The sequence below is a fragment of the Dromaius novaehollandiae genome, chromosome 20 (genome assembly GCF_036370855.1).
Source record: "Dromaius novaehollandiae isolate bDroNov1 chromosome 20, bDroNov1.hap1, whole genome shotgun sequence".
Lineage (NCBI taxonomy): Eukaryota > Metazoa > Chordata > Aves > Casuariiformes > Dromaiidae > Dromaius > Dromaius novaehollandiae.
The window spans coordinates 7,225,930-7,251,595 of NC_088117.1; the positions used below are offsets into that span (position 1 = coordinate 7,225,930).

A 25,666-nucleotide genomic window follows, 5' to 3' on the forward strand; every position below is an offset into this window, starting at 1 on the left:
TTTCCCAGGCCAGGGAATGGCTTGAATGAGCAACTAGTCCTCTGTCCCTCTCCTAGAGGAATCCACTTGCTCTTCTTCCCAAGAGGAAAACCTGACAGTGAGTTTGCATTAGACACGAAGCCGTGCATATCCACACTGGCCCTTTCTCTTGAGGAATACCTACATGACGTAACGCAGAAATGTAGCCAGTTCCGTCTGTAACTGTGTGGGACCAAGAGCAACCATCTGCCCAGTCTTTATCCCACCCACCCTCAGAGCCTGCAGAGCTTGCCAGGAAAGCCAACTCCTGAGCTAGACATTCCTGAGGGTGTTCCCCCTCCTTGCTGAACCTAGCAATGCCAGGCCTGGACTGAATGTTTGAAGCTGACCTTATCACAGCAGCTTGGAGGACACAGAAATCTCACCCATGAGGAACAATTGCTCCACAGATGTCCTAAATATGCAGGAAAGGAACTGGCCATGAAAAAGTAATTTTAGGCCGGTTGAGATTATGAAATGCTCTTTGTGTGCGCTTGCCCAATAGTCCTTTACTCCACTTCCCATAAAATAAACACACATAACCCTTTGCCCAAGAAGGCCAAGCACATTTAGTCACGTTGCATCCTCCTCTCTTTCATTCTTTCACTAGGCAAATCTTTCCATAAAAGGGGAGCTTTATTGCACTGAAGGGGACTCCACCAGATGTGCGCCATAAACTGAGTCAGTGTGTCAAAGAAAGTAGCCAGCATGATCTAGAGCAGGGAATGGCTTGTCTGAGCCAACAGGAAGTTTATTATTTTCAATGCACTTGTTTTGAGAGGCCCTGTTAGAGATGGAGGTGACTAAGTTCTGTGTTTGAGAGCAGGTCTTTGCCTTGACAAGCAAACCAGCTCTCAAGGCAACAAGGGAGCGGGTGATCTGCTGAGGAAGACAAAGGGCCTGACCAAGTGTCACGTGGGGATTAGGTAAAAGTGCTAAAGTAAAAAAAAAGTAAAAAACAAAAAAAGCGCTAAAGTACTTGGAGGCCTGGACGGGTGACTCGTATGGGTCTGAGGCAGCTTCCCTGCTGCACTTCACCTGGAAATGCCATCAGGCACCTGCCTGCACTACTGACACCTGCATTTCTTGGGAAATTTGGCACAGAGGGAGCTTGTGGCGGAGCTGGGAACTCAAGCCAGCTCCCTTGAGCCCCAGCCCAGTGCCTTGACCACAAACCCCATTAGCTGTCTGTCTCTTAAAATGGTGAGCTCCGAGCCGCTTTTGGAAAGCCTCTAAAAGGAGCTGGCTCTTTCCAAAGTTCCCTGCTCAAGAGCTGACTGGAAGAGATGGCAAATGGGCACGGAGTGGGGAGGAAGTCTTTACAGTTTATCCCCTGCCTTTTACAGTGTGGTGAAAAATGATTTGTCTTGCAAGCAGTTGGCGAGCTCCCTGCAGAGAGCTCCCCGCTCCAGAGAGAGAGAGGTGCTGGGCCATTGCCCCATGGACAAGCTGCAGCTGCTGCAGTCCAAAGGCTAGGGTGTTTTTTTGTAAATGAAAGAAATGGCTAGTTTATGGTTTGGGCTACTGGACAGTGCCCTGGTGGATGAGGCAGAGTGGAGAAGGAGGTAGGTCTGGGGAGCCAGCTTCTTTCCTAGTGTGCCTGTGCAGAAGCAGGTAGGGGGTATGTGCAGAGCAGCTGTGCTGGGCACGGTCCTTTCCCTTGCAGCCCACAGACTCAGAGACGCATCACAGGATGCATGGTTGCTAGTTCTGTACTGAAACCACCTCTCCTCTGCTCTTAGATACACAGGGAGCATCCCTGAGTCACGGCCTCAGAGCTCCCTGTGTGCCGAGCACCCTTCCAGGTCCCATCAGCCAGCACTGGAAGCCAGCATCCCCTCTCCCCAAATTACACAGTTCAGTTTTCATCCAAGTCCAGCTTTTATTTTTATTCCTTCTTAAGTACTCCCCCAAAACTTGCCTTCCCCAATGTAAAGCAGCAGCGTGCCTCTCCTTCCCACCTTAGCTTTGCTGTCGCAGTCCCCCTCCCCGCCGCTTGTCCCTCTCCATCGCACCCACCGCCCTCTCTCTCCCCGCGCCTTCCTCTCACCTGGGGCAGGCTCCCTCCGCCTGCCTCCCTCTGCTTGTCCCCCCACACACGCAGTGAAATGCTGCTTTTACGCAGCCTGCTCCTGGGAGGGGAAGTCAGTCCTGCAAATAAGTGCAGAACAAGAAGTAGCCTTGTGTCTGGAAGGGCTGCCCTCCTCCCGGAGCACGCGCTCGGAGATGGGAGCTCTGGATCGCTTGGGCTACGGGAAGGGACTGTGGGGGGGACGGAAGGGGGAGGGACAGGCTTTTCCCTTCCCTCAAGCCTTGAAACACTGAGCTGCCTTTCAGCCTCTGTTTGTCTACAAAGAGTCTGTAACCGTAACCGTGTCGGTCTGTCTTTCCTTTTAGGGAGAACTGGGAGCCCCAGGTCCTCCTGGAGTCCTTGGACTCATTGTAAGTACAAAAACAAATGGAGATGTGGCTTCTCGGGGCTTTAACCCTTTCAGTGTGCATAACTGCGTGCAGATTTTATCCTTCCCGTGGCAGTGCAGAGAATACGATGACTCCGTCTGTGTGGAGCAGGGTGGCTAAAGGCACAACTTCTGGGGGAGAGAGGAGGTTGCCTGATGGACTGGGAGGTGAAGGAGGGCGAACCCTACTTAAGCAAAAGCAAATAGATGAAGGATTTACTGTCAGTGCCCCTTTTCTTAGGTAACTGGCCCTTTTGATAACATTTGCCAGGGTATTTTTTCAAAGATGCAGTGTTTCTTCCACACCAGGACCTTCTAAAAAATAAGTCCCTGTAAGCAGTAACCTGAGGATGCACAGTTCTTGCTCACTGGAAGCACCATGTGCAGGAGCAGTTTGTCCTCTGGGTATATAGGAATTTTTACATACACTCTCCCCATCCCATCACTAATCCAGGTAATTACGTACACAGCCAAATTCCACCTTTCGTTCTGCTCTTCATTCCACCCTGCCTCAGCAGCACGTAAATGGCTGTAAGGATGGGTGGCAACTCATCCCCAGGCAGTTGTGCTGTGGGTTAGTGAATGCCCAGCTGAACTTATTCTCATTTATTTTAGCACGCAGTACTTGTTTCAAGTTATTTCCTTCCGTGCACAAGAAGTAGGATCTATTGGTACTAAAGCATTCTTTCAAAATCATTCCTCTTCACTTATGATAATCTACAAAAACTTGACTTGCAGTGAATGGTTGAAACCCATCTTCTTTTGCCTTTTCATAATTTAAATCACAGGGTCATATATGTCAGCTGATATCAAGGCCTCTATGGTACTAGGCACTGCACAAACACCCAGGAAGCTTAGACTCTATTGAGGAAAAACAGAGAACATGATGGAATAAGCGTACCCATCTTGCGGGTGGGGGATTGGGACAAAGGTGGCTTACGGCCACAGAAGCAGTCTGTCATGGAGTCAGGAATTGGATCTCTATTTCCCCTTTTTATTGGAGATGAAAATAAGCTACTGTAGCTATAGTAGCAGAAAGGATGTCCTCCTAGCAAAGAGCCGTGAGAGAAAGATTGCCGTTTAAAAGAATATAATTGAAGGTATTGTCCAAATCAGATCATGTTAATCCCAGCTTTTAGGAAGACTTAGCTTAACCTGGTTGCTGTTGTCTTACTGATATTTGTTAGGTCTGTAAATGTTACTAGGGTGCTTTCCAGCAATGATGGAGTTAGAGGCTGCCTATCTTTCCTTCCTAGCTGGACTAGTCAGTGCAATGCCATCAAGTGCTTGGGGTAGATCACAGAGGCTAGAAAGGACAGATTTTGCCTGAGGCTGATTTGAAATGGTGATAACACCACATGGAAATAGTGCGGTTTCTATCCTGCCTTTGAGATTGTTATATTTTTGTCTCATATTGGCTGCAGCAACCCAGATGGCACCAAATTCTGAAGTGTAATCAAATTGCTTTTTTCTTGACTGGTCCCAAGACCTAGCATTGCTTGACTTATGCCAGGAGTCAGGTCCGTCACCAGTTATCTAAAGTCTGTTGCGTCTCTGTCTTGATTCGTTGTTATTTTGGTTTCTAGTGACAGCCCAAGTACTAATGCTTTTGTTGAGTAGTTCTCCTTTTGCTGCTCTCGTCTGTCTTAAACTTTGAGTCTTTCTCTTCCCTCCCTTTCCAGACGAAGAAATCATCAATTCTGTTGTGAGCTTCTTCTAGCTTCTAGGGCAGAAGGTCAATTGTTTGCAGTGCTGGTTTTCAGAGGTCACTTGCTGCAGTGGTACTATACAGCTCGCTGCTGTCTTTCCCAGTTAGTCTATTGGTACCAGCCTAAGCGCATAAAAAGTTGGGGCAATGCAACAGCCTTAGGCTCTCTTAGAACCTCTTCCCTCCTTAGGCCTGTCTTAGATGTATTCCTTGAGGATTATCTCCTTCAAGACCAGCAGCTTAAGAACGAGAGGTCTTTTCTCCCTAGACATCAAACTTATGCATTCACTTTAAAGAAAGATGGAATTTTCTCCATAGGAATTTCCCCTTCCCCCAAGAAAAGTCACAGTATTTGAAAAGCAGAGTTTGTATTTGTTTTTTCACCTCTCCTTATCTTCGACGTGAGCTTTTGGGCTCTGTGTGCGCTCTGAGGCCTTGTCATCACTCCCTCCTCACTCTCTGTGAGGATCTCTTGCTTGCTTGCTTTGTCCAGGGGACTCAAACTGAGTCTGATCCTGTGCCCAGGGGAATACATGGCTCCTGAATCCAGGACGCTGAAGCATCTCTAGCGAGACCTATCTAAGAGCAACCTCCTCCTTCCTCCCATCCCCGTGAGGAGGGATCAAATCCATCCTGCCTTCTCCTCTCTCCGCATCAGGGGACAGTGCCAGCCTCCTTCGCCAGTGCTAGGGGCACCGGGCTCCCACTGGAGGGCACGGAGACGGCAGCCCGTGTGTTTGCTCCGGGCTGGCCCCCGTTCAGCCACTTCCTTCCTCCACAGCTACAGCCGCCCCCGGGGACCGGCCTGGCTTGCCGGCTGCCTCCCTGCGCCCTGCAGGTGTTTGGGCTCGCTGTGTAAAAGAGGCTGAAGAGCAGAATTAGATGTAACTAAAGCCTCTTGCTCTCCTAATTAGCTGTGTGGGCAAAGCTTTAAGTAAACGCGTTTCTACAAGAAGCCTTTATGCTGGGAGGTATGAAAAGGGCATCTGTTAATGCAGCCGCAGCTCAGCGCGCACGGTGTGGCTGCAGCCACGTGACTGCCTGCTAGAGAGGTATTCGTTCAGCAAAGCTCTCCCTGTTTATTTACACGTTACAGGCAAGGTTGGTGCACCATATCACTAACTCCCTTCATGGGGAGAAAGCAATCAAAGCCTGTTTAAATGTAGTCCATTGAAGGCTTTCTTTTATATATGCATATGCAGGCACAGAGAAAACACAAACTCTGATGTCCTTCTGTGTTGCAGTTTTTCATACAAGTCCTGATACATCATGCCGTGCTGCCTTCTCTCTGCAGCAAATGGTCAAGCTGCAGAGGCATCCCTGTTTCTCCTCTTTTCTGCCCATCAGTATTAGATATCAGAGCTGGGTTACAACTCAGATACCTGGAGTGTTGCCTCCTTTGCTGTTGGGATCTGTCCTTTTTTTTTCTTAATGCACCCTCAAACTCTCTCCTGTGAACTAGGGAATACCATGGTGAATTCTTTGAGGAGATGAGCAACTTCAGTAAGAGTAAATGCACTCTAGGATTGTCTTAAGCTGGATCAATAGTTTAATTTTGCAAAGAGTGGAAGAGGGGCATTTATCTATTCAAAAGTTAGAACATATAAGAAAGATCAGACTTTGCAGGTGATTTCTGAATCAATATGCCATTATTTTGCCATCAGTTTACTAGCTGAATTCCTTTTCTGCTTTTTAAGTTGACCCAAGCTCCTTGTTTTGGAGTCTGACTGTACTCCCCCAATGCCTGTAGATCTCTGCTGGAGCAGGACCAGGATGCTCATACATTCCTGTGGCATTGCACACTTTGAACAGTTGTCATAGCTGTGCATGGGCACAGCAGCACCGCAGGGCTGGGTGAGCCGATTGCTGGGGACGATGTCCCTGGTAGCTCGTCGCAAAGCACTTTTGGAGACTCTTCTTTGCAGTGAGAACAGGATGTGAATAGAAGCAGCTCTTCTTCCCTCACATGCCTGTGAGCATACGCTCTGTGCCTTTTTACTTGGAAGCTGTTTACAGATTAAAAACGTCTTGACTAGTGCCAGGTTTGAAGCCAGTAGTACAGCTCCTGTTAACTGAGGGATACTGAGGGATCTGATAGGAGAGGAATTTCATACCGCATATGGGTATCTGTTAGTTTTGCACCTAATGACTAGTGATTTTCTTTCTCTTACTAGGGTGACATGGGCTCTGTTGGACCTATAGGCTATCCAGGACCAAAAGGCTTAAAGGTGAGAGAATAACTGAGCCCTGCGAGCTCTTTTCTGTCCCCAGCAGGACTGAAGACTGTTCTGTTCCTTGCTTGGGTGACAGCAGCTGTCAGAGGGAAAGAATGGGCAGCAATCGCATTTGTCCACTGACCCAGGCACAGGACTGTTGAATGCAACATCCCACTGGTGGTCTGCAGTAGGTATGAGTTACTGGAGAACGCCAGAGGTATTTTTCCCTGTGCCATTCCAGACCCCAAAGGGCATTTGAAGAACATGCAATGGAGTGTGCTTTGGGAGAGATCTGGCCTCTGGCCTCAGGGCTGTGCCAGGGGGATGTGGGTGCTGTGGGTTTCAGTTGCCAGCCCCATCAGTGATATCAGTATCATGGACCTGAAGCAAGTCTTCAGGATGGCTTAGTCTCACTCTGGACTTCCTTTTGTTTCAGGGGCTGATGGGAAACCCTGGAGAACATGGACTGAAAGGTGATAAGGTGATCTGAATACTCCCTTATTGCACTGTGTTTTAATTTTGCATGTGAAATCCCCTTCCTAGCTTCTCTTTCTTATTCAGCATCATGTTACTGGTTCCACTCTGGCTGTCTCTCTGCTCCCATCCTTCCACCCTCCCTTGTTTCTTGACACTTCTGTTTTGATTTTTCTTCTTTTATGGTGTCTACCCCCACCCCCTTTTCCACGGAGCTCCAGCATAGGTCTGTTATGCTCAGCTCCTCTTTGGCGCTTCTGTCTCTCACCAGTGATGACAGTGTGCTGTAGGATTAACGGGTGTTACACTGTGCTTTTATGTTTTTATACTGGTTACATGGTGGGAAGGGGAGGACAATGAAGATTTAACAACACTGACAGTTTGCATTAATGCATTTGGGGGAAACACATGATATGACAAAGAAGTACAGCCCACCAGATCAGAAAAAACATCTGGATCCCTGGAAAAACATTCTGTTTTAGGTACCTTTGCTCCCGTGTGAAGGGCTCACCTCAGTTCATCATCTTGCCAAGAGGAAATTGCCTTATGCTGAACTGATATGAAAAAATAAAGGGGAATTGATTGCAACGATTTAGTGCTGCTGGCACAAAAACACCCAGCTTGAGCTAAATCAGCATGAATCTGCACGTATAAATGTCTCACTGTCATAAGAAACATCTTCCTAGAGATATTCACTTGTAGGATTTATTTAGCCTGAAAGAGTGAGGGGTGCAATCATTTATTGTTGGCTCTGATTGCTCAGGAGGGCAAAGCAAAGTGACCATTAATTGTTTTCTCCCTCCATGTGATGTTGCATTCTCTCATTAGATGTTTGCTTTTAAAGAATGATATAGCTGCACGTGGAGGAAGTAGTGTCAAGCCAGTTATTTCTCATCTCCGTACGTTATTAGCAGCTCTTTGCCAGTGCTCCGGTGTCTGCAGCTTCCATTTCTCCCCTCTACTGCATTTTCAGTTTTGTTGAGAGGAAGGACAGGGTATGTTTAAGAGAATGGTGACTTAACTGCAAAATTATCCATCCCCCACAAAAGTCCCATGCTCAGTCTTGCAGCCGCTCTCCAAGGGTGCAGGAACACTTTAGCTCCCTCCGTGCCTACCTCTCCCACTGCATTCTCCTTGGACAGGACAGACTCCCTCGCTAGCTTTCTCTACAGCCCTTTCCTGATCCAAGACTGATAAACCATTCCTCTTGCTCGAGCCTCCTCTGTCCCTAATGCGTTGACTTCCTATTTGTATATCCTGTGGTGCTATCAAACACTCAGATGAGACCAGTGATGATATTGCAGCCAGAGAGAGCTTCCAGACAGCTTGTGTGTATCCTTTCCAGCAATCTAACAGCCAAAGGGCTGGGAAACACAGGATGGAGGAAAATCAGACCTACTTAGACGTTGACAGCCACAACTGTCACCTGCTTAGGTGAATGCACGCAGCTGGCACTGCAGTGAGGACAGCTTTTAGCCAAAGCATCCGAGTGTGCTGCACTTGTTTGCATGAGTATAGACAAGGTTTATCAGCTCTGCCTACATTAGGCAGAGGATTTGGCCTGGTATAGCTTTGTGGATTTTTTTCAGTTACTTGGTTTTCTGATTTTTGGTCTTGCTGTAGAGCTAATTGGCCCAGTTTATAATAGGTCCCTTCTCCTACTGATCAAAAGGCTGTTCCATTCATTTACTCCCATGTTTCTTTAGTGAATTGCACCTTTCAGCCTCTTTAGTTTTTCTTACTCTATTTGGGCATCATGAGCAAAACCACTCATCCCCTCTTACAGCTTGTTTACATTTGTTTTACTGTTTATGCTCTGATAATACTGAGAAATTTAAATGATACCTGGTCTTGCTGCATATGCTTGGTTGGTAGCAAGGGAAAGGCTCTGCCTTCAAAGAGCATGTGGTCAAAATGCACATGGGGTAGGAGGAAGGGAGGATTTTGGCCCTTCGTGTTATGTGAGGGCCACTGAGCCACAGAGGTGACTCAGGAGGAGGATGCTGGAGGTGGGAAGTACACCCTGGCTTCGCTGGCCCTGTCTTTGCTTGAATCATCTTTCCTCTTGCCTTCTGCCTCATCTCAATGAAAATGTTTTCCATCTCAGCCTTTAGTAAGAAGTTGTATCATAAATCTTTCTTTGCCCGCCTTGTTTTTGCCACATGCTCTTTTGGTCTTAGAAATATCTGACCTAAGGAAGTGACTAATGCAGGAAAATAGGGCAGGATCTCTGCGCTCACTTAGTGCCCTGCAGGGCCTGGTCACAGGAAGAACCTGAGAAGAGGGACTGACTTGGATGGGAGGCTCCATTCTGTGATCACTCATCAGTCACGTCACTGTTCATTTCTGCTGCTGTGCTGTTTTTAGGCAATAATACTTGATATAAAGGCTTTTTCTGGTTGGTTACTGTTCTTTTCCTGTCCATTAGGTTTTGACTCCGTTATAACCTTCCATCATCATCTTCAGTCAAAACTATCTTTCTGCTATGACCAGAAACATAAGCAACCTCTCTGAACCTTGTATTTATTCTCTGTGTCTGTTGGTCTGAAAGTTTGCCTTCTGCCATTCTTGAAACATTGCCAGACTGTGATTGTGTGCAGTCTGCCTCTGCAAAGATCCTTATTCATACTCATACCTCGGTTGCCTCCCAAGTAACACAGTGCTCCTCTCAGCTGGCGTTGGGGATGCTATTACCAGGGTGAACTTAGCAGACCGGTTAGAGATGACAACCCAGCCACCAGAAGCCTTTTCCCCGCACATCAGCGTGTTTTGGCTCAAACACACCCCTCTCTCTGTACCATGTTGAGAATACGAGCTCCCTGAGTTCCCTTAGAAAAGCACGCTATTTCCTCCGGGCTTCCACGCTGGTGCTTCTTTCCTACAATGCATTCACTAGGGATGTTACATGCCCTACCATATAGAGCAGGTACCCATACAGTAGAAAGCGGTGTTAGACTCTGGAAATCTTATTTACAGTCCTGCTTGTGAAATGGGGTCAGAAAACAGTTAAAAATGCATGATTTTCTATAGGTGTTGATAAACCAGCTGCCTAAGCTTCTTTTCTGAGACTTTAACTGGGCTCCCCAAATTGCTAGTCCCTCTCTGAAAGACCTGAGCGTAAGCCAAGTGTATTGGATGTGCAACGGGAATGAATCCAGTTACCAGCAAGTACAGACAGTGCCCAGGCTCAGTCAGAGGCAGCTGTCAGCCTTACACAACATGTCCACTCCAGCAGCAAATCAGTGCCTTAAACCAGAGAGTCCTGGACTACTGAAGGCTGAATCTTGTATGAAGATTCAGATGGATTCTCTGGAAAGCAGTTTCTAAGAAAGCCATTTAGAAACAGAGGCTTTTCTCAAAGGGAAGCAATGGATTATTGCAGAAGTCTCCCATTACAAGGCCAGAGGAGAGGGGGATGACTGTACCAGCTCTCCCCTCTTCTGCTCCACCCCAATTTTCAGGAAGCTGGTGAATGTGGAGTTAAACTTCACATTAAAAAAAAAAAAAGCCTCAGACATTTGGCAGCATCCGAAGTGCTGGATCAGCAGGGGTGGAGAGCAGCAAACCTCGCTGCTCTGTGCTGACAGTAATCAGTAACCTTTTGTAATTAGTAACTCAAGGCAGCCTCAGTGGACCTAACCCATTTCATCTGCCGCCGCTTGCTGACTAGCTCAGGTTTGAGGGGCAATAGGGCTTTGGAGTGTCCCACATCCTGCCCAGCAAGGGAGAGACTCTCCCCTCCCGTCACAGTCTGCAGAACTTGAACTCTTCTGTGCACCCACGTGGTTGCCTGTGCTTTGCCGTGTTACTTCTCTGGCATTGCCAGGCAGAGTTGAGGGAGCATCTGTAGGTGCCAACAGCACAGGCTACCTGGAGCACAAGCCATGCCGTTCACGGCTGGCCTGCCCTCTCTGCTCGGGGTTGCTGTTCATGGTGGCTTTCTGAGGATGTTTTGATGAAGATTTAATTGCAAGTGTGCAATGTCATGCTAAACCTGTCTCTTTAGGTTGCAGTCCAAATGTGCGGCCTTGTGCGTCTTTGTCGTCTTGTAGCTGAGGAAAACTCCCTTCATCCAAAAGTTGTCAGGTCAGATGCAGTTAAAATGTAAGCATGGTGAAGGGGTGACTAGATGGTGCCTGTGGTTTGCAGGCATGTAACTGAGCCTTGCCACCTAGATCCATCTGGAAAAGGGTCCTCTGGAAAATAGGTTGTTGTCCTACTTCCATTTGTATATTTTTGTGGAGGTGGGCAGTGCACAGAGAGGGATGCATCTTCATTTACAAGGAGATGTTGAATCATCATATAACCCTGGCTGAAATAAACAGTGATCTTGAAGACCACATGATGTGATGAGTACAGAGGAAGGGTGAAGGAAGTTGAAATCCTAGCTACTCGTTCATAGAAAGGAGTTTTGTGAATCAGGACATGTGTAACTTGTGAAGGTCCAGCTCATTAAAATAACTTGAGCAGGTTTGCAGCATTAGCTCCCCTTACAATGCCAAGCAGGAAGTCTTGGGAGGAGTTGTCCAGCTGAGAGCAAAATGCGACTTCTGCACAGAGGCCTGGGTCCCCCACACAGTAAACTCGTGTCACGCTTGCAGAGCTGTTGCTTCCCCCCTAGCCCCCTTTCTGCACGGTGTTGTGTTAAGAGCAGCCTCAGCATCTCTGAAGCTGCTGTTTCTTTTTATGAACATGAAGCATGGGCAATATCACATGTGTGGATCAGGTTTGTAGTTATGAATTGTATGTTCTTCCGCTCTCCATGAGCAGGGTCCTTGCAGCCCTTTTTCCTCATGTCAGCATAACTTCTTTTTTAATAATAAACTCTCTTCACCTCTTTCTTCGTTAGTGTGTTCCTCACACTAAGGACACGCAGCCTGAGTCACAGTGTCAGATTTAGTGTGCTCCGGGCAGTTAAAAGTGGATGCCCTAGTCCTCAGCTTTGGTTTCAGATATTAATAGTTAAAGCTGGCCATTGCAGGTAGATCATTCATGCCTTGATATTCTTCTGTGTTATTGCAATAGCATGTGAACATCTTGCACGGAGCCCAGCTACAGATAAGAACTGTGTTTTGTCTTTTCTACCTCCTTCTTACCTTCTTTAATGCCCATTTCTCAGAGTTGTTTGAAAACTGCTTTTCTCTGTCACAAGGTCTCTGTCCCACTTTGATTAAAGGTCAACAGTAAAGTTTTGCTCCTGCCTTTTGCTGTGCTCAGGAAAGTCCTTTTTTATAGTAGACATTTCTTAACATCCAAGTATTTCTTCTAAAGCAGTATTTGAGTGGCCACTTACATTGTCCAGGTAGGAAACTGCTTTAAAAAAAAAAAAAATCTTTTTTTGGACCTCGGTATAGGTGATAAAGATGAGGAGTTTTCAGAAAAAAACTCTTACTTCAAGCAAAGATATTTTGCTGCTGTTTTCTGGCAGAAGCCAGAATCAGAGCCAAGCCGCTTACTTATTTAAGTGTTTTAAACCTGAACTAGATAAAAGAAGTTGAGAGAGAAGATGAGAACAATACGGCAATGGCTGGAGAATGAGCTGGGTCATACAGTTGTTTTTGCCATCTCTATTGTATCTCATACTTGGGGTTCATCCGAACCAAAGCTGTGTAAATAGCCGATTTTTTTCCATTTGCTTGCATTGCCAAAAAAAAAAAAGGTTGGGGGGGAAAGTTGTTTAGAGGAAGCAAAGCATTGGTTGTTTGACTCAAATTAAAATACTTTAGGTCAAAAAAAATGAATAAAATTCGTTTAACTTTTTTTCTGAGAGCAACATTTCAATTTTGCTATTTAAAAAAAACTTGTTTTGAAGATGGTTCAGTGAAATGTTGTGGGAACATTTACTAAAATATTTAAGTAAATTTAGCATGAACCCATGAAATGTTTCCATCAGTGAATCTGCCTAGCTCTTAATTATTTTTCTTCTGGAAAAGTTGTATCCAAAAACTCTTTCCCAACTCAAGACTAAACCGTTCACAATTTCATTATCCCCTGCATGTTACTGAAGTAGTTGTAATAATTTAAACTCTCTGATAACAAGTCGGTGTTTTTTGCAGGAGTAGAAGTAGAATTCCTCTCTCATGTCTTTGTAGACTTTGGCTCTGTAGCAGGAGTCCATGTGTCTTCTGTGTGGAGTATGTTTAGACATATAGTTCCTTGCATTTGTATAGCTTGTTCCCTTCCAGGGAAGCCAAGTCTAGATGCGCTCACTGTGCATGGGACAGAGTTGCTCTAGTAGTTATTTCTGTTGGGTCTTGTCAGTGTACCAAGTTTTTATAGTTGTTCCTCCTCTGACTTCCCAAGTAGAGAGATTTTCCTTTCTCTGCCCCATCCTTGAACTCACCCTTTGTTAAAGCAAATCACTTAATAATTGAGGTTGGAAGGGACCTCAGGAGGTCATCTGGTCCAACATCCTGCTCCAAGCAGGGCTATCGGGCCATGCCAGATAACCCACATTTCCTAAAAATCCTTTGGGGATACTTATTTCTACCCAGGAAGTCAGAATCTGTTAGGATGGTCCAAAAGGGAGAAAGATAGCTCAGTTAGGAAAGGCTGTCAGTCATGATGGGTTCAAAGATGGGGACCCCTGTCCCAGTGAACACCAGCCTACCCTGCCCTGGGAATCACAGCCTAGCTTCTGGCAGCAGGCTGGGACTGAAGCACTGCTATAAGTTACTCTTGTTTTCTCATGGAAGGAGATTGACCTTTGATCCCAGTGCTAGGATATGCTCCTGGGAGCCCTGAGTATCATTTTCTCTTCTATGGAGCTTCACAAGAGAAAAGCTCCATTCATCAAAGACTAAACTAGCTCTTTTGTTCAGCTGTATTTTAACACTCCACCACCTTCATGGCTGCAGTTAGCCAAAGGAAGGTGGCCTCCCTTCTTGTGGTTTCCATATAAGCGCAGGGCTTGGGAATTCATATTTTGCTCTCCCCTGTGGTTTCATTTCTCAGTTTAGAATCAATGGTGGGGAATACGTGCTTTGTTCCGGATTGCTGGTGTAGTCAATATGACTTTCAACACCAGTTCTGGTTTGAAACGAGCTAGTGATGGGATTTTTGCTGTGCAGCGCACCGTCTAGTGTCTACCTGGGCAGTCTGGCCATTGCTGGTACCTATTTTAACTCTGTTTGGTGATGTGTATCCAGGGTGATCAGGGAGGAGCAGGTGTTCCAGGAGATATCGGCTTCCAAGGAGACAAGGTAATTGTTTTCCTTTTCTCCATCAATTTTTTCCCCTGCATAGGTAATATAGGTTGCTGCCAGCTTTCTCAGCTCATCTTTGAGCTGTGAGCCATCACGAACTGCTTTCCTCCTGTCCGTAAAGAGGTGGAACTAGATGCATGCTGCTGCCAGGCTCCCCCTGTTCATATAATTCTCATTTGGGATCCTAAGGGCCTTCCTAAAATTCACGTCAATATATTGATTTTGTTGTTGTTCTTAATAAAAACAGTTCTGTCAGAGAAAATCTGGGGCTTTCTATAAAAAGGGCTATATCTTCCTGCAGAAGGGAAAGTGTTGGAATGGATGGGGGTGGTAGGAACGTGTGTGGTCCAGCGGCTGCAGACTCGATGAATTTGTCTGCTCAGTGCAGCAACTTAGACCCTGACCCAGTAAAGCACTTAACATGGGGCATAACTTTTAAACGAATGACTGCTCCCCTGTGACTACAATATGATACTGACTTCAGCTGGCTAATGCTGTGCTTAAGCACTGTGCTGGGGCCTGTATGGCCCCGAGCCACAGCTGACTGCAACAGTTCATGTGTTCTTCAGGGCTAAATCCAGCCGTGGCTTTAGCAGAAACAGCTCACTGATACTAATGCGATCATCCTGGCTCCTCACAGGGGCTGAGCTTAGTCCTTAGAAACTGCTTCTCGCTCCTACAGAAACTGGGGCTGGAGCCTGGGGAATTAGTATTTTTTGATGCTTCATTGTGTTTTCTGAAAAATCATCTCTCTCTTTCTCAGGGCAGCCAGGGTTTACCTGGGGTCCCTGGGGCACGAGGGAAGCCAGGACCCCTGGTAAGTAACCAAATGTCCTTTGCTGCTTCATATCCCTAGAGGTTCAGTGCCCAGCTGGAAAGACAGCTTGGCAGGGGTGTGCTATTCGGAGCAGAAGAGTCGCTAGCCAGTAGCCAGCTCACTTTTCTCCATGTTTTCTGATTTTTGCAGGGAAAAGTTGGTGACAAAGGTCCAGTCGGGTTTCCGGGACCACCGGGCCCTGAGGTATGTCCCACTACCTCCTCCTTAAATCTTTCCTCTCTTTGGTAACTTCCATAGCATCTTTTTTTTTTTTTTTAAGCAAACCCACATGATATGTCCTCTCTCCCCTTCCGTTTTATCTCTGCAGCAGTTATTTGATGTCTGCAGTTTGCTGCCCCACTGAGAATCAGCTTTCTGTCGAACACCCATGTGGTGTTTTATTTTAGAGGCTGTTAAGAGATGCCTATCTCCTTTCCCTGTTGGAGGATTTTAGTGCTCAGACTGTATACAGACAGGCCTGCATAGGGTTTTGATGAGATGCATCAAAGTATGCATATGGCTAGCGCAGGTATATGATACATGCGTATAGCTAGTGCTAATTCATAGGGAACAGCAAGAGCCAAAGGCTGCCCCCTGCGTGGGCACCCAGTCTGGTGGAGGGAGGGGGCAGCTGCCACCGCTACCGCTGACCATGACACCTGAGCAAACCATCTCTGAGCTCCGATACCTTTACTGACCCAAAAGTGGTGTGTTCTGGGGTCAGAGTCTTTGCTAAAAATGAGCAGATGGATTTGCTTTTGGACAACAGCACACAAGGGCTCCAGGAATGCCCAGGCAAAAAGATGTGTGAAAAGCCGGGATAGAGCCCCAGACTGTGTCCCAGCCACTGGACAGCCTCTGTGGACACAGGTCTTGCTACTCGCCATGTTGTTCTCTGACTCCTTTGGGTTTTCAGCTGCTTTCCCAGGGCCAAGCACTGAACCTTGCAGTTTGCTTCCCACCTACCCTGCTCTTTTCGGCCCAGGACTTCTCTCCTCTCCTTGGGTATAATGGTATATGAGTGGCAGTGCCACTGGAGGGGACCAAGATCGGTTCATAACCCATTCTGGGCCTGATATATTCCTGATTTCTCCTTTTATTATCTGTCATAGATTTCCTGGAGGGTTCTCCACCCCACAAAATAACATTTCGAGTAGAAAATGACCCTTACTGCCCTTACCAAAAAAATGTTACAGTGACACCTTAAACCCAGGATCAGCTTCCCCCAGGATATTGCGCTTTTTCTCCTTCATAAGCAACCAGACAATGTATGTAAGATGCTGGAGAGCCACTTTCAGCGCTGACTGATGGCCTGTTTTCCCTTCATCAGTTCTGGTATTTTGCTAGGTCTGGAAGGGCTCTCTGTCGAGTGCTGCCACTTAACAATCTTTGCTCTTTGTTGCTATTGGAAATAACTGCAGATTCCTTTGTTTCCTCTGTGAACGGGTGGTGGGTGGAAAGGAGTCGCTGCCTGATTGAAGATGGCAGCTAATGAGCATGTCAGCACCTTGCTAATTCCTCGCCTGCTTCCTTGGTCGCTGAGATGTGCGGTTCGTTCCTTGGAGCAGTGAGATTATGCACTGACTCACAAGGATTAATTAAAACCCAAATTGCCATTTTTAGCTGTGTGATGACGGGAAGGCCCTCAAAACAAGAATCTTCTCAGAAGATGGACCTGAAGGGAATGGCTGGGAAAGGCTGCTCTCAAATCAAACCAATAGCACTGTTGCCCTTGTGTTGTTCAGTTCCCTCTAGATGCTTCGCAGTGGCCCGCACATGGACACTGCCACCAAAGGACAAATGTCTCAGTGCTTAGCCTTTATTTAAAACCCTCACACGTCCTCTGAAGCTGGCCGAAAAAGTCCTGTGCACCCCAGCCATTTCTCTCTCTCTCTTTTTTTCTTTTTTAGGGCTTTCCAGGAGACATTGGCCCACCAGGAGAAAATGGCCCTGAAGGCCTAAAGGTGAGTGGAGCAGAAATTGAAACTCTGTGTGGGGTGGGAACCAGCCAGGGAAAACAAAGCAGTGGGAAGGAGAGAGAGAAAAAGCCCTGGAGATTCCTGAGGATTGTCCTGGCCAGCATTTCAGCTTGGTCTGTTTGGCTTGAGGTCTCTCCAAGAGTGGGGTTTTCTTTTTTCAATTTTTTTCTCTAACAAAATTGACATTGGATGGTGTCCCATGGCTCTGAAAGAGACTTTCTCATTTTAATGGCCCTTCAGAGCTTATGTTTCTATTTTCTGAGTATCTTTTCCTTTGGCTCTTGCTCAGGGGAAGCCAGGAGCACGAGGTTTACCTGGGCCGAGAGGACTGTCTGGACAAGAGGTGAGTGTCCTCAGGGCTCCTAGGACCAAAAGCAGATCTAATTAGAAGAATAATGTTGAATTTTGAAGACTAATGCACACTGAAATGGTGCCTGGGATTTGAAATTCTCCAGTCCCTCTGAATCTACAAGCAAATGTTTGTATTCACTGATCAGAAACCTGCAGAAGAGGAGCTTCAGCTGAGTTGCAATCCTGTGATCTTTGCTTCCAGTCACTGCTGGCATCCGTTGACCCAAAATCTTGCATTGACTTTTCTTTTAAAGCCTGTTCCCCTGCTCCCACACACCCCAAATGCATGATAATACCCCTTTCCCTGCATATGCCTTTGCACAGACATGCCCTGACCTGGCTTTTGCTCTCTGCTCCTTTAAAGTGTTTTTTCTTTGAACTGTGAGACCTACAAACTCTGGTCTCTCACACAGAGCAATATCCTTTTGTAAAAAGAGTGCATAAATGGAAATTGCCGTTCTGCAAAGATTTGTTTGCCCAGCATCTCAGTGTTTACAGTTTTCACCTTTTGATTCATGCCAAAACTTGAAGTTTCATTCCATTCACGGTCTCTATGAAGCGACAATTGTCATTGAGTTAATTGTCCTGGAGCTGTAAATACTTTATAGCAGCAGCAGAGAAGGCCCAAGTGCCGTTGTCTTTATCCTGTTGTAAATCTAGTGACTTCGGTGAAGTTTCTTCTCATTTAGGCCAGTGTTTGTCGGGAGTCATGAGGCACTGTGCAAATAATACTCAGTGCACACATGGACAAGAGCGCTGTCTAATAGCTGTAATACTGAATGTTTTCTGCAAATTCTTTTGTTTGCTCTCTAAATGGGATTAATGCAAATTAGCTCATTTATTTGCACTGAAATAGGAAAAAAAATTATTCTAGGAGTTTTACAAAGAGGGAAGCCTTGCATTCCAGTTTCAAGCCAGCATGACCAAGCTGCCTTCAACTTTCTGTAGTTGGCTAGTTAAGCAGTAAGAGTGAAGTCATAGATGTGGACTTTGAATGTGCTGTACTGCTATACCTTCACTGCTGCTGTTACCGAGGTGGCTAGCTCAAGGCTGTGGATTACACCTTCTTTAGAAACGTGAGCATGTTTTGGGTGTTTTGTCTGAGCCCATACAGTGGGTTCCTGTTCAAAACATTACTGTATTTTGAACACACTGACTTCCAGTCCTGTCTTCAGTCCACTAGCTCATGCCATTTCATTACCACCACTGACCACCTAACTCAGAGCAGCTAGAACTGCGGCTGCCAAGGGTACATAATTTCTCTCTTGGCGGTGGGTTTTAGACATTTAAGATGATTTTGGGGTAGCTTAACTGAAGATCTCCTAGAAAGTGTAGGTCTGATCCTATCACATTAGAAATTGGTGTAGAGCCAAGGGAGAGGACCCAGTCCAACTGCTGTGTGAGATTTTGGGATATCTCCATCCTGTGGCATGTCTAGTTTAATTTGAAAGCAAAAGAAAAACCTGGACAAATGTTCTGTGGGAATTTTGAATTTTGCAACACCCTTTTTTTTGGGGGGGGGGGGGGGGCGAGGGGCATGCAGAGCTCTGCAGCATTTGTATCCCCTGTCAAATCAAATGAAGCAGAATCCCATGAGCGTGTCAAGTGTATCCCTGGACCAAACCCAGCCTTTGATAAGCCCACCCACCCAACTGGTGTTGACTTCAGTGGAATTTCATGTGGCCTTTACTGGCAGGACTCAGCTTTGGGGGTTATCCCTGAGATGAGGAGCCTCAGGGAGTGCCCAGAGAAGCACTTTGAACTGCCTGCCGTACAATTTGGAAGGACTCAGTTGTTAAAATGTGACAGCTGAGCACACAGCACATGTTTAACTGCTGGCCAGACTGCAGACCTTCCATTTTTGCTATGCGGTGAGTCCAAACTTTGCCACTATTTTGCCCTTTATTTTAATTTCTTTTCACCTCAGGGAGATGAAGGACCCTTAGGACCACCAGGAGTCCCTGGTCCAGAGGTAGGTTTCACTGTTTTTTAAATGGTTTGATCTATTACTAGCAACTCCATTGACCTTGCAAAAGAATTAAAATAGCATAAAGCCTCAAACCTTCTGGTTTGGAAAGAGATCTTCCCTGCTAAGAGGTATTGTTTTGTCCACAGCTTGGTCCAAATTCTTGATCAAGGATAATTGAGAGTCAGGGAAGAGTCTTCCACAGGGTATGAATGGGACTGTAATTTTATAACAAGCTAATGTTGAGCAGGTAGAAGACCTTGATTAAAGTCTCAAACCTTGAAAAACCCTGTAACTTTTAAATAGGTCATACTCAAGATAAAGCACTTTGACTGGAAACCATCTCTGTAATTAGCCCTGATATTTGGTTCCTTGATTTATAGTATCTTTTCAATGAGAGCAGGGAAATACTGGTTTGAAGGGAGGAGAAGCAAGAAAAAAGACAGGACTCTGAGGTAGAGCTCTTTCAGTCTCTGCATCACTTAGAGCATAGTGACGTATCACAGAAACAAAGTGAGGAGAAGCAGAAGGAATGTTATTGCATCTGCGAGCTTGCCAGTTCAGGGTTTTATAATGGTTATGTACATAATTACCATTGTAAAATAGTAAAATATCTTGCAATTTGGTAACTGTGCCAAGAGCTTCTATACAGATCAGGAAAGAAATGTTTTATCTTGCATTGCCTCCCTATGTTCCAATGGATGCTTTTATTGCTTTCTGAAGAAACATGACAAATCCAGTTACTTCAGTGCCTGGACGAACACCAACAATAAACCTCTTCTAACCAGAGGGAACATGGACCTTTTGGTCTGCAGGTTTCTTCCTGCTTTGCTCAGCAGTAGGTGTGAATGTCAGCCTGGCTTCCTCCTACTGCAGGGACACTCCTGTTCCCCAGTCCTCTCTGTATGCCAGGGATGCAGCTTGTAAGGAGATCGCGTGGCTCAGTCCCAGCCCTCACTAGCAAAATATCAACTTCAGATACTCAGGTTGCTGGTGTCCTTACTGGCATTGCTGCAAAAAAACTGCTGTAAGTAGAAGAAATGGGGCTGAAGCAGCATGTAATTATCTAGAGGGCAGTGGCAAAACCCTTGGCTTGGTTGATTATAGTCCACGCATAGTGTTACTGATGCAATGCTTAAGTAATGGAACCTAGTTGGAGGGGTAGAAATGGGCTTATCCTCGCAGTAGCTGTCTAGACATGTTCCCCATGGCTCAGAATGAGTGCCACTTGAGACACAGTGCTTTCCTCTTGTGTTGCCTTGGCATCAGTGAGGACCGCTCCATCTTTAGTGCCCTGGATTCACTGGGAACGTTGTTTGAAAGCTGCACCTTGTTATACGGGTTTACAGACACACTGCTGTGAACAAGGACAACTGCAACAGTTATTACTTAGTTTTTATATTTATTGTTCTTCTGTACATTTCAGGGTCGACCTGGCCGGAAGGGGTTTCCAGGAAGACCTGGTTCTGATGGTCCAAAGGTGAGGAAGGGGTTTGTTCATGATGAGAGAAGCGGAAGGCAGAAGAGGGAAAGGGAAGCCTCTTTTCTCAACTTTAACATGCTCTGAGCTTGAGGTATTTGTTCCAGACAGGACAAGGGGAACTGAGGATTTCTCTGAATTCTGGGGTCTTGGCCCCTGGTTGGTTTCTTCAGCAAAAAGAAAGACAGGGCATTTTTTTAAAAGCCATGTGTTTTATTATAAACAAGTGTGTTCCTCCTTTGATATTAACCACCCCACCCCCCATCATCTCATCTTTTTTTTCCATTGCTTCTCCACGTTTTTGTTCTAAAACAATGCACATAATTCCTATCTTTGCTGCCTAATTAGCAGCAGGAGCCATCCCAGGGCAGCCCGCTCCATAAACCCACACTCAAAAGGAAAGAAAACCCAACAAAAACAACCTCTTCAAACAGTAAATAACAAAAATGTGGTCTGGCAGCACATCTGGAGTATCTGCCTACTGAGAAAATACAGCTGCTGTCACCCAAGGACAATACTGGTTAGCAGTGCCTCTGGCCTGCGGATAGCCTGCCCTGGGGTACTCAGCTGGCCATGGCCTGGGGTACTCAGTACTGCCATGGCCTGCCCTTATCCCTAGCAGCTTCAAAATTCTCCTCCTCCTGCTTTTCTCTTCACCCCTCATTTTTCTCATCTCTGAATTTCTCTCTGATACTGCACTGTGATTTAGCTTGTGTGGGTTGCTCCTGTGGTTTTCATGTGAACACTCCATGTGAGTGGTAATGTGCATACGCTTGAGATTTTGCAAGAGCAGAATCAGGGTGCAGCATTGCCTGGTGACATTTGGGTTGTCCTTTATGCTTGTGATCCTTCCACTGGCAGATGAACCCTCTGGACCCCTTCTGCTTTGTCATTAAGTAACTACACCACACCATGCTGTCCACACTCTTGTTTCTTCTAGATGCTCCTCAAATCCTTTGGTTAGTCATAATCCTTTCCTGTTCTTTTCCTGCTGATGATTTTTTCTGTCGTCTTCTGTGTCTGTTTTACTCGTTCTTTCAGATAGAAATATTACAGGCAGAAACACCCCAGCTCCAGGAACATCCTTGATGAGAACTCATGCCTTACTAGATGTGGGAATAAACCAACCAGGACCAAGCTGTGCTGCAAAAAACCAGGCAGCTTATATTTCAATTTCCTAGCTTGGCTTTGTGTAGGTTATTTCACCACAGCAGGACCTGTTGCTTTTCGGGGCATTTCACTCCAGAACAGTGAGTGTTTGCTCCATGTTTGTGTCAGCTATGATTCTTGCTTTGAATTATCTTTCAAGTCAAACTGGGTTTTGTAAAAGGTTGTTTCTTGCTGTTCTTCCACAATTCACATGAAGCAGCCCAAGTAATGGGTCTGCAAAGGAATGGGGGAGTTTAACTTGAAAAATCTTGCTGATGCACCTCCCAAGTGCAGCTTACCTGCCCCTGAATGAAGCACTTAACTCTTCATGTCATGAACACCGTCGTGTTGTCCTTAGGGCCTGATTGGGAGCAGTGAGTAACCAGGGTGCCATCTCTCTCCTTGTTATACAGGGTGAGCCAGGAAACCGTGGCCGACCAGGGAAAGTTGGTGAGCAGGTAAACTCCTTGTTTTCCTTCTCTGTGTGATGATCTCGTGTGTATGCCATCCCCTGGGAGCCCAGGGTCCAGGCAGAGGACAGTGACTGGGTGTTTCTGGCCACTTCAGACCTGTCAGAGTCCCAGCACTCCAGCTCTGATGTAGGGAACATTTCCCTTAGTTCCACTGAAGCTCTAGATGAGTAGCACCGACAGTGGCCTTAATGTCTATTTTAAACTGGAGGTTTTCCCATAGGCAGAATGCTCTGATAAAGTCACAGTTGACTGATGTGCTGTCAGTATTGGCAGTATTATAACACACATGACCTGGTGTGCTTTATCAAGTGGTTAAATTGTCAAGGAGGCAAAGTTATTGTAATGAAAGATTATGGATTTCTGTGTTTTCCTCTTGTTCTTCAAGGGCAATTTCCAGGCTTTGCCCACCGAGGTTTTGAGGGCAGAACTCTCTGCTTTGAGGTGCTGAACTCCTTTGGCTCCCACTGGATTTTCTGGGAGCAGAGGAGACAGCAGCCCAAAAGAACCAGGCCTGGGGGAGAGAGACACTGAGCCACATTTTGTTGTACTGCAAGAGAGAACGTTCTGCCTGGGAAGCAGGGAACATGTCTGGTCCCTGTAGGCTTCAGGGGAACCACAGATGCAAGGAAAAAGAAACAATCGCTTCATGTCTCTGTGATTGAAACCAACCACCTCATCCACCAGCAACCCTGAAATTGCAGCCGCGGAGCCTCTGACACGTTCTCTGCGTTCCTGTGTGACCACACCAAGCTGGATGCAGCAGCTGATGCCGGCAAAGGGGCGTTGCTTCTCAGCACAGATATCCTTCCCAGCGCTGTCCCTGCCTGATGGTCAGCAAGTTCGGTTAGGCTTGGTTAGCTTGTCTGCATCTCTGGCTCTTCATTCCCTTATGTCCAACACCTAGGGATCTCTTGTCTCACAGGTTTCTGACCAAGCGTGTCCAAGAAGCCAGGATGGATCATTTTCAGCACGAGCTGTCTGACGGGCCTTAATGTGAATTGAAGATGGTTATTTCTATTGGGGAATTAGAGCCATTTCTGAATTACAGTTCATAATTTACTCTATGAAGAGCAACAACTGAAGAAGCAAAGTTGCTGCACACATGTGAGGTCAGGGCCCAATTTCACTTTGCAGCTCTGTCACCTTCTGCACGATGTGGGGCAGCACCTTCCAGTGCTCTGTGTCTCAGGTCCCTTTCTGCAAAGCGCGCGTGATGGAGCTGCTCTCCCGTGCAGGGCCCAACGAGACGAGAAGTTCTGCTGGCAGGGAACACCTTGCTCTGAACAGCACTTGGTAGGACACCTCCTTATCTCAGACAGTACCTACGGACGCTGTTGCATTACAGTTAACAATGATTGTTCAGAAGTGCTTTGAGATGCTTAACAAGAAGTTGCCATTGAAGGACAAAGCACCAGTACAATTATTATTCTTTAACATCCCTTGGGACTGACCTTGGATGAAAACTGTAGGCACTGTTCACCGAAAAGAAAACACAGCTGGCCTCCGCTGACACTGAAACCAGCACCGTGGTATGAAAGCTGCCTGTATTATTTTTAGTCAATTAGTCTCTGTCTAGAAATATCACCCAGAAAGAATTTCCATTTCTGTACCAGTTAAGTCATTAGAACAAAAATGTTGCACCAGGTTAGTGGGAAATAACCTCCTTTCCATCACACCTTTGCAGAACAATGCTGGAGTGTTGGGGTTTAATTCCTCCCTCTGCCTAAGCATCAACATTTGGTGTTGGGGCTGGGCTGGGTTTTTGCAGAGCTCTGGGAGGTCAGGCTGACAAGGTCACTCAGCGCTGGGAGACTGACCTTCACCTCATCCCTTTTTTCTCTTTTGGACACCTAGATGCCTTCTATTCCATAGGCACAAAATGATGAAACTTTTCCAGCTTGCTGCTCTGCCCTTCATGAGAGTTCCCTCTGGCTGGAAACCCTCAGCATAAACAGCTGAGAAGTGATCACCCATCCATCTCATCGGAGCACTCTCTTCCCTTTCTTGCGGACATCTGTTTAGGCAAACATGGGAGTTTTTGAAAGGTTTCCAGTGATACTTGAGCTGTCGCTGGGAAGACAGAGCTTTTAAGCCAGAGGGCAGCCCCTGATACGTTGTTTTTCCATTGCAAAGACGTTGACTCAGGAAATTCATTCATAAGATGCTTTTTGTCTTCAAATGCTGGAAGGACTCCAGCTGCCGGGCTCCCCTGTACCCTGGAAATGTGTGATTTAACCCTTCCTTGCCAGTAGATGGAGGCAGAAGGATATGGTGAAGAGCACAGCACCTCCAGCCTTCCTGTTGCAGAGCTGGGAACACAGAGCAGGAGGATGTTGCCTCCGTGTCTGCACCTGAGGCTCGGACAGAAGAAACGCCGTGCTGGAGACAGAACAGCGTACTGGGGATGGGCGCCTCAAGCCCGTGGACCCTCCCCGCCTGCTCTGCGCTGGGGGCAGAAAAGATCAGTGACGGACTGTGCCAGCTGAAAGAGGCTGAGGTTGACCTCCTCCTTAGCAGGAATGAGGAGGTCCTGTCACAGCAGGAACATCTTGTTGAATCCCTCCTCCTGCACAAGACGTGCGACCGCCCTGTTCTCACACGCTGTGTTGTTAGGTTCAGCCACAAACCCATCACGCCCTGCTGAGAAGGCTGTCACTGTTGGTCACTTGGTTATGGAAATTGCATCCATGTAACATGCTGGGTTGCCTGTTTTTGGGGGTGATGTTGGATTTCTGAGCACCCTAATCTCAGCTGTCCCCTCCCCTTACCCATCAGTGATACAGCTTTCTTGTACGTCTGTCTTCGAGGGAGAACCGTGTTGTCCCACTGTCAGATACTGTTCTAAGAAGATACGTGCCTAAGGAAACCAATGCCATCAGTTCATCTCCTTAATCTAGTTTCCTTGTAGCGCTCTTACAGAGGAGGGTTGTGCTATACTCTCAGTTTTGCAGGTGGGATTTGACATGTAGAGATGCGGATGGAGTTGGCCAAGGTCAGACGGGTAGCAGAGCAGGGAACTGCACCATCGTTTCCCACATCAGAGTAATGCCTTTCCCAGAGCGTTTGCCTTTCCCTCTGAAGTGCCTCTTTCTGAGCTACAGACCTCTCGTTCACAGATTTACGGGCACTTGAGCACATGGAGTTGATCTGTCAAGACATTTTGTCAGTGTCACAACATTTCCTTCATTTGTTTCCCAGAGGGAAGTGGGAGCCCAGGGTGCAGCTGAGCTTTGGTGCGCAGAGGGTTAAACCACATGGATTTTCTATGCGGGTCAGAGCGTCCTCCCTTAAACTGTGATATTTACTGTTTTACTTTCCCTTTCTTTCATCTGAATGGGAGGATTGTACATTTACTCCCTCCATCCTTTGTC

The 25,666-nt window shown here is 46.6% G+C and overlaps 1 protein-coding gene across 4 annotated transcripts in view; it reads left to right on the forward strand.

Annotated features, from left to right (window-relative positions):
• LOC112991371 (collagen alpha-1(XXVII) chain) overlaps positions 1-25,666 on the forward strand; it is a 187,934-nt gene that overhangs the window by 91,206 nt on the left and 71,062 nt on the right. For all 4 annotated transcript variants that reach the window (XM_064523662.1, XM_064523660.1, XM_064523661.1 and 1 more), the window contains 11 exons: positions 2,416-2,460; positions 6,360-6,413; positions 6,838-6,882; positions 14,024-14,077; positions 14,844-14,897; positions 15,048-15,101; positions 16,808-16,861; positions 17,166-17,219; positions 19,155-19,199; positions 20,620-20,673; positions 22,236-22,280. In XM_064523662.1, the coding sequence (XP_064379732.1) occupies positions 2,416-2,460; positions 6,360-6,413; positions 6,838-6,882; positions 14,024-14,077; positions 14,844-14,897; positions 15,048-15,101; positions 16,808-16,861; positions 17,166-17,219; positions 19,155-19,199; positions 20,620-20,673; positions 22,236-22,280 (558 nt within the window). The remainder of the gene's footprint in view (positions 1-2,415; positions 2,461-6,359; positions 6,414-6,837; positions 6,883-14,023; positions 14,078-14,843; positions 14,898-15,047; positions 15,102-16,807; positions 16,862-17,165; positions 17,220-19,154; positions 19,200-20,619; positions 20,674-22,235; positions 22,281-25,666) is intronic.